This window comes from Gambusia affinis, linkage group LG23 (genome assembly GCF_019740435.1).
Source record: "Gambusia affinis linkage group LG23, SWU_Gaff_1.0, whole genome shotgun sequence".
NCBI lineage: Eukaryota > Metazoa > Chordata > Actinopteri > Cyprinodontiformes > Poeciliidae > Gambusia > Gambusia affinis.
The window spans coordinates 15,530,620-15,539,102 of NC_057890.1; the positions used below are offsets into that span (position 1 = coordinate 15,530,620).

Below are 8,483 nucleotides of genomic sequence, written 5' to 3' on the forward strand. Positions count from 1 at the left end.
TAGTAATAAAACACATGGCGTATCTTTTTAAAAAAAAAAAAAAAAACATCTTGCCCAAGATGGCAAGATTTTCTTTACAGTTCTACAACATGTAATAAAGCATAGGTTGCACAAAGAGTTGTATTTAAAACAAAGGTTATCCATACACACCTTGCAAATGCCATGTTGCAATGAAATTAAATAGAAAAATCCTTCAATTTTATGAGGATCTAAGAAATTTATTGTAGTCTTACTTCAGAAAACAACCTTTCTTCATAGACAGATGAATTTATAGATTAAAAAAGCTGAGACAAAAGAAGGACCTGTTCTTAAAAACACACATTATTCAGTGGTACAGAAATAGGTCACGTCTCAACCTCAAAGATGATACTGCAAATAATCTTTCTTACTGAAGACATATACTAAATATTCTGTATTTTCTGCCTTAAGAGGTAAAAAGAGAAGTTCACAAAATTCCTCTGTTCAGATAAAGTGCCCTTCAGTTGACAACGGCACATCCAATAATTACAGTGAAGATTTCTGAAAACAGTTCTACAATCAGACAATCCTATTTCTGTTAGTGCTACTTGTAATACTTTTTTTAATTGCTGTTAAGACTTTGGAACCCGACAACAGAGTTTACCAAGTGATCAAATAATCTATTGTACAACTGTAAGTCATATATTATAATGTGCAAATCAACATATGTATACACTTAAATATTTCTCTTCTCATGCAGCTCCTATAAATGACAGCGATGCAGAGCAGCTAAAAGATAAGACAAAAGAGGAGGGCCACATGCAAGAGAGGAATTTGACACACAGAACAGTAAAAGCAAGTGCAAACATGAGAAAGTTACAAAAAAATAACAGGCAAATACAAAGTGGAAGATGAGTGAGTGCAGTCTCTTGGCCAATTAAAGCATCGTGAGACCTTGGTGAAGCCTTCTTAATACCCTACTTTGTTATTTGTACTGGAGTAAAATTAATAAATTATATTCAGACAGAAATCAAACTAACCACAAACTGAGATTGATGACACACCTCCAACAATAACCATCAAAAACACACAACAGGTGGATCATGACCAGACGAGAAATATGTTTTGCTGAGTTGGTGCGTGCGTGCTTTAGTGTTCAACAACGGATTTCTAGCGTTTTGGCCATCGGGCTACATGAACTGACCGAGGAACTCTGACAGGCTGATGTTAGCGATGCCCAGGTCTTCATCGTCCAGGGCGGAGAAGCTGATGTCCACCAGAATCTTGCTCAGGCTGTCGTTCATGGTGTCCAGGATGAGGCCCTCCGTGATGGAGCGGTTGGACGGCGAAGCGGCGGGCGCATCCGCCAGCTGCACCTCGGTGGGGGAATCCGTCGGCGGGGCTCTGCAGGGGGCCGGTGTGAGCAGCTCCCTGGGGGAACTGAACAGCGGCAGCTCTTTGAAGGGAGTGCTGCTGAAGCTGAAGGTGGTGTACTCCTGTCGGGGCGTGACAACGGGACCACCCGGCGTGCGGATAGGACTGAAGTCCAGGACGCTTTGGCTGTCTTTGCCGACGGGTGTCACCTTCCAGGGTTCAAGTGTAATGTTAGGAGGTGGCTTGCTCGGCGTGGAGGAGCTCAAGTGGCTGTGACTCTTTATGGGCGTCTTGAAGTAGAGTTCCCGCTCAGGGCTGCCCTGGAAGTGCTGCTGCTGCTCGGTGCTGTCAGTTTCTCTCACGTCCTGGGAGGTGGAGGCGTCCGAGGCGACGCCAGAGTCAAAGAAGCTGTTGTCGGGGCAGAGGAGGATGGGCTCGTCCTGCAGAGAGTTCACCAGGCTCTGCTTACGGCGGGAGCTGCTGGACTGCCTCTTCGGAGGAGGTTTACGTGTCTCGCGTTTTGTCGGAACATTTACAGGTTCCACCTTCAGGTCGACCTGAGGAGCCAGAGCCACGGCTGGACTATCGCCCTCCGTCACCTGAGAGACGACAAGAACAGCAAAAAATCCCTAACTTTTCAGGTGGAAAATTAGATATGTCACAAAAGACGTTTTAACTATAGTTTACTGTGAATGTAAGGAAAAAAGGGAAGGAATTAAGTAAAATCCAGAAGAAACTATTCAAATAAAAGGCAGTTTTTAAAAGATATATTCTATCATTTTCATTTTCTAAGAAAAAAAGCAAAGAAAACCACAATTACTTAAAATCGGAGATCAAATTTTGCATTAAGAACCTGAAATGTTATTTTTAAGTCATATGGTCCAGCATCTATGTTCAGCAAGACTTGAAGTAGTTTCTCAGTAGCTACACCTGACCGAATGTGTACCTTGGGGGCAATGCGGACTCTCTTGGTCCCCCGTGAAGCATTTTGTTTGTGCTTGGAGCCAGATGGACAATAAGAACCAGACAAGGATGGCAGATAAGCAGAGGAGGCAATTGGCAGCTGGATAGGAACCAAGTAAGAGTCTGTACGGGGCAGCAGCGGTTTCATCCTCCTCTCTGAAAACAAACAAACAGAAAAACACTTTTAGAAACATACAGTTACACTAAAAAACAAACATTTCTGTTAAGTTGTGTTGAACTCACCAGTGGAAGCTGGCGCTTTTCTTACAGCAGATATATTCTTCTTTTCATGCTGGGAAAGCAACACAGAGGATCACTTTAGACAATACAGCTTTAGTTTGACAGAAAAACACTCAACATTTTAATCGCCTTACAAAAACTTTAAGATCTCTTGAACTTTTTCAGTTTGTCACATCACAACTACAAATGTCTATTGTAGTTGACATATTCTAATACATTTGTATTAGAATTTTTTATTTTTTTTATGACAGAATGGCATAAGATAGTGCAGTGGCTTTACAAACAAAAATCGGAAAAGTGCGGCATGTATTTCTTTACTGAGCGGCCAGAGTACACAATTCAGTCTGTGAAGGGAGCTGGATTTTAAATGGGCTTTTTACAAATGCATGCCACACTTTTCAGATATTTATTGGTAATAAACGTCGAAAGCCAACTGTGCTTCAACATGTTTATCAAACAGTACTTCATTTTGGTCTAGGTCGAACAATAAAGTATAGAGCTATATCACTGTAACAAGACAAAACATGAAGTGTTCAGATGACTTCAGTTTTTTCTTCTACCTATAAAACAACATCTGAGTTCTTCAGCTGCAGCTATACTTTGAATCTGAAAGCACAAGTTGTTAATCGGGTCCCAGAAGATATGAAACATTTGACTTTCCATGCTGTTTAGCCCTCTGCTGCCTAACTGTGGAAAGAAAATAGTTTTCAACAAGAGGTGAATCAGTCTTACTTGGTGGGGACATGGAAGCAACGGCACAGGAGAAGAAACGGTCCCCGGATCACAACAAGGCTACAGAAAGAACAGAAATCAAAGAATCAGACCGCAGTTGTATTACAAAATCAGAGAGGACTATGAGGCAAGAAGAAAAAAGGCAATGGAAGATGAGAAAAACAGCTTTATGTATTTAATAAAAGCAACATGTATGTGAAAATAGCAATGCTCACCCTGTAAACCTGATCAAGGGTCAGGCATCGATTGATATCTGGTCGAATTGTCCAGAAAGAAGTTTTACCGTCTGGCGACCGCTCACGGATGAACATGTCGTGCAGAGAAAGATTGTGGCGGATTGAATTCTGCAAAGGAACAAAACCAGTGAAATCCTTCAAAGTTTTGCTTTGAGATCCGATCTAATTTCCTCTGTTAGTTTTCTGACTCACCTTCCAGCCTGGTTTGGCCACTTCTCTGTAATAAGGGAAATGGTCCTCGATCCATGTGTAAATTTCTTTCAGCGTCATGCCTCTGTTCTTCCTGCTGTTGATGGCGAACTGGATCATGGCCGTGTAGGAGTACGGCGGTCTCTGTAACGTGGGCTGATGAGAACCTTCTGGGTTTGAATTTGTACTGTGGGTCTGAAAGAATGCAAAGAGAGTGATAGACAGACCCAATTACTACTGAAGGATAATAATTCCAGACTTAAACATGTAAATTTGAGTCCATTTTTGTCATATTGTTAAGACTTCAATAAAAACATTGATTGTTCTTGCTAAGTTTTAAAATAAAGGATGAAATTCGGAATGCAATCCCCCCCAAAAAAATCTTTCCCTTTTTTATTATTAAAAGGACCAGATCACTAGTTTAAGGTGTTCGTCTGTACAGAATATTCCTTTTGCAAAGGTATGTTTCCATTTTTTGAAGATACTTATCGGCTAATTTGTGAGCTTGAACCTCTCAGCCACTAAAAATACTACACTCATATACTTCCAGACTGTTTTTTGACAATATTGCATTCACTGATGTCAGATTGATGTTTGCAATTTGGTATGATGTGCAGCTATAATGAAATGCAACTAAAGTCAAAATTTTAAATAAATTTCAAATCAAACACCATAATCTGGACCTTGATCCTGTAGTTATATAGTATAAGTCATAGTAAAAATATTTGAATTACACAAATGTGTTGCTTTTGCAAGTTTCTAAAAATGTAAGACATTTTGAAGTCTTTTAAAGACCAGTAGGAATAAAAATAAACTTATAAGCTTAGTTAAAAACCTTAGCAAGTCAAAGATAATCACATTTGTGTTTTGTGGCATTTGACTTGTGTGCTTTTACATCTAGGTTTCCTAACAATTGCTCTGTTTGCACTTCAACAGTGAAAAAGTAAATAACAGAAACAAGGCTGACCTGTAAAATCTGCGCTGCTTGAAGCTTCTTCTCTTTGTCAGTTGTCTGATTTGCAAGGTGTGGCTCCAAGGCACTGGTATTCATTTTGCCCAGCCACTGGATATTGGTGAGGCTGTCATCTAGAGGACTGCAACTTGCACCTATGTTCATTGATGCATAAAGGAGAGAGAACATTTTATGTAATTGACACCTTAAAATGGAATAGGGGGGGAAGCTTCTGAGGAGGATGAAGCTGCAGCTCTTAATTCATACATACTTGACTGATTTCCAATGAGAGGTTTAGCATCTGGCATATTGTGGATAGTATCTGACTTCACTGGTTGTGCAGCTGTACTTCCTGCAGGAGATGACTCCTCTTTGACAGCAGCCTGGCAGAAAGATCCATTGCCCCTGCTGCCACTCTCACTGAGAAGGATGAACTTGTTTGGGCCTTGGACCCCACTCTCTTTGCCCTTTGCAGTGAGCACACCGATGATGCTTTGCAGATCTGCCTCTTTAGGGATGACAACCACCTGAGTGTCAGACATGGAGGGGTGATTCATGATGGGGATACCATGAGGGAGGCACTGGCTGGCTGCTGGTTTAGCTGGCTCCCCAGTGCCTGCTGCACCGTGCTGGGTTTGCTTGTCAGCCTGAGTTGGTTCATTTTGCAGAAATGGAAGTTTTCTTCTTTTCAGAATCAGGGGTCTCCTTGGGCTCCTCATGGTCAAGATCGCTAAAATTATCCTTCACAGGATTGCTGTGCAAAAACAGCACACAGTAAATTAGACATGTAAATAAAAACATATATAAAACACATTCAGTATGTTTTCTAGAAATCAACATTTCAAATTTTTAGTATTACTCCTACCTAAAATCACCGCTAGATCAACGTTCAATACTACCGGAAGAAAACTGACAACATCGAGGTTAGTCAGTGGGCTTAGTTCAGTCTGGATAATAACCGTTCCACATTAATAAAACAAAAAAATAAAAGCACTTTCGTAAATACACTAGGAGTCACAATAATTAAACAAGATATGTGTTTTTTGTGTGAAATTCAAACCCCTTTTGTCGCTATGTCGACTCAGTCGCTCAATAACTGCTCAGTTGCAATCGCTGTTTCCTTAGCGACCTGCGCCTTCTAGAACAGCCGTTTCTTAATTTCACATTTTGTACCGTTTAATTGGAATACATTTAAAGTTTATGTTCATTAGTTAATAGTTTATACACCTACAATTAAATATTCGGAGGGTATGTCTCCCTTTTTAAAGCACAGATTATCATATCTCCCAGGGTAGCAGCGCGTTAAATAGGCTATTATTAAAATTAATCCAAACCTTCATGTTATTGCAAAGTCTCAGGCGATCCCACTTGGCTGAACTCCGAGTCGAAGTTGAAACATTGCGTTCATATTTGTTGTTTTTGATTAATCCACTGTAACTGATACAAAACCATGTAATGAAGTGTCATTTACACATCTTCAGCTCGTTTTAGAGAGGTTTTTGAATTTTGGCGCTGTGGGCGCTGCCTCCTTCCGTCACTTTGATCACGTGGTAAATATCAACCAATAAGGATCCAGGGGATACCATCGCTAGGTGGCAGTAATGTAACTGCGGGTTGGCATTCTAATCAGATCAGAGGAAGAAAAAGAAGAAAACCGGGAAATACAACAATGACTAACAAGACAACAAGAAAAGGGGGCAGATAAGTCATATAACTGAGGTTTACTTGCATATGTTAATTATGAATACGATGTCTTATGCAAAGAACACCGTGACAGAAAGAAGAATAGAAGTAGGCGCTTGAAACGAAAACATTTGAATGTATACTTCTTAATTGATGCTCTAAAACGTTAACTTTTGGTATTTCCGTGTGGACTTTTACTCAAGCTTACTTTCTGTGACATATCTTCCTCCAGATGTTCAGGAATGATTTATATTAATGCCCCGCAAAGCCATAAAGGCGGATAAGCCTTCCCTGCAATTTATCGAACGGCCTGTAGGAGGAAGCAAACTTCAACATGCGCCTGAAGTCCGAGCTGCAGTCAACCCCAAGGAATTTTTTCCGGAGTCACTAACCCATAACAGCTCAGATCTTAATTCGTGGGTAAGTTCTGTTGTTTTAGTCTTTTAAAAGATGCACTTTTTGTGATGAAAAATATGCATCCAAATCAAAGTCCATTGTTTGTTATAAACTCTCACTAATATCACGTTTTTTGCATAGTTTGTAGTTAAACAATTCATTTTGACTACAAATGATTATATGGAGTTACAGGGGATTTGATTTGTTAAATCAATATAAAAAGGAAGTTGACCCTGGAGTTTGCAAAATAAAGCAAAGGATATTTATAGCTGCCAGGGTTTTTACATTGCCTGCACAGGTATGGAAAAGTCTGGGATATTTTAGATGTAGACAAATTTTTTAAAATAAATGTTCATATTTAAAGCTTCACCACTGGTGAAATATCCACCATAAATTCATAGTGAACTTGATTCTCTGGTCATTTGAGTTTGGACACAGAATTTTGATGTGGAACCCGTGGCCACGTTTGTACTAGCTGTATAAGATTACTGCAACTCTTATTGTATCATCCATTTGACTTAGTGTTTCAAAATTTCAGGTTAACCCACAGTTTGACTACTCATCTGCAGCTGCACCTCCAAATAGACGAGGGAGAAGAAACGGGCAGAAAACCTCAAGTTTACTTGATCGATGTAGTCAATTGTCCAGAAAAAACAGCACATACAAATACCCCTCATTGTCATTTCACATTCGGTTGAAGGACCAGTCTCAGAAACAGTCAAGGACCACAACCACAACAAAAAATGCAGTATCAAAAGTCAAAAAACAACCTCGTGCATCCGTTTGCCACAGCAAAACGACTGCAAATTTGGCTTACTCAGACACTCCAAAAAGACAGTTGGTCACAGCTGGAAAAAGGAATGCTGAAGCACTTCCTGATGGCACTGCCTCCCACAGTAGAAGTTTGGATAAGCTTGGAATTCAATCTAAAGAAGTGACAAGTAGATGCAGAATTCCAGCAGAGGGAGCTTCAACACCTACCTCCACCAAGTTGATAACCACAGAAGTCAGCAGTGTTTGCCCTCCACCTGATGTGGATACTCCGGAAAGGATGTGGGAAGAGGTAAACCGTTCCTCTTCTTCCCCCAGATTTTTACTGTTTGCTCAGCCATGTACATCACCATGCAGCGGCCAACCTGAAACCTTGGTGGCTGACACACCAGAGAGGGACTATGGGGTGAAGATGACATGGAGGAGGAGAAAGGGGCTGATGTTGATGTTAAAAGAAAGGGGGCTCCTTGCTGACTCAGATGTACTAATTCATTGCTAATTTTTTTGTCATTTCTTTTTATACGTTCTGATTTATTGTATAGATTACTGTCGTATATTACTGTAATAAATCAAGATAAAGCATATTCTTATTTTACCAACTGCAAAGTATAAATTACACAGCACTGATTAAATCTATATAACTATGTTTACATTTGAATTTTACTTTCAAATATACCAATATTTTGCCCACTCCAAATATAACTCATAATACATAATTTCTTGAACATGTTTTTCGGTGACTGTCATAAATCTTATTCAACTGTTGCAGGACAGAATATAAAATAAAGGGGTACAAGTGAAAGACAAAGCTTTATTTTACATTTTTAGGCAATGTATCATTATTAAATGAATTATGATTAAAAATTATATAAAATATATATTTTATTTAAGGCATTGGTGATTTAAAATGCATTATAATTGCTATTAAATGTGCAACCTTGTGCAAAGCTACACTATTGAAATCGGTATGAAATACACAATTTTGATAC

The 8,483-nt window shown here is 39.6% G+C and overlaps 2 protein-coding genes across 6 annotated transcripts; one reads left to right on the top strand and one right to left on the bottom strand.

The window, feature by feature from the left end:
• Nucleotides 1–560: 560 nt before the first annotated feature.
• On the bottom strand, nt 561–6,111 carry foxm1 (forkhead box M1). 4 transcript variants are annotated; one of them, XM_044108149.1, is made up of 10 exons: nt 5,705–5,765; nt 5,510–5,591; nt 4,916–5,398; nt 4,660–4,799; nt 3,696–3,887; nt 3,483–3,611; nt 3,268–3,327; nt 2,539–2,587; nt 2,279–2,451; nt 561–1,931 (listed from the first exon to the last, which is right to left on the bottom strand). In XM_044108149.1, exons 3-10 carry the CDS (start codon nt 5,361–5,363, stop codon nt 1,149–1,151), a joined length of 1,974 nt encoding a protein of 657 aa, XP_043964084.1. In that variant the 5' UTR covers nt 5,364–5,398; nt 5,510–5,591; nt 5,705–5,765; the 3' UTR covers nt 561–1,148. The 4 variants fall into 4 exon arrangements, with proteins under 4 accessions (XP_043964084.1, XP_043964081.1, XP_043964085.1 ...); XM_044108146.1 differs by lacking the exons at nt 5,510–5,591; nt 5,705–5,765 and adding an exon at nt 5,979–6,111; XM_044108150.1 differs by lacking the exon at nt 5,510–5,591 and having other exon boundaries at nt 5,705–5,799.
• Nucleotides 6,112–6,260: 149 nt separating this feature from the next.
• Nucleotides 6,261–8,140, top strand: rhno1 (RAD9-HUS1-RAD1 interacting nuclear orphan 1). Of its 2 annotated transcripts, none has more exons than XM_044108153.1 (3): nt 6,261–6,464; nt 6,560–6,747; nt 7,262–8,140. In XM_044108153.1, the coding sequence occupies exons 2-3, from the start codon at nt 6,583–6,585 to the stop codon at nt 7,991–7,993; spliced, it is 897 nt and encodes a 298-aa protein (XP_043964088.1). In that variant the 5' UTR covers nt 6,261–6,464; nt 6,560–6,582; the 3' UTR covers nt 7,994–8,140. The 2 variants fall into 2 exon arrangements, with proteins under 2 accessions (XP_043964088.1, XP_043964089.1); XM_044108154.1 differs by having other exon boundaries at nt 6,261–6,435.
• Nucleotides 8,141–8,483: the final 343 nt, after the last annotated feature.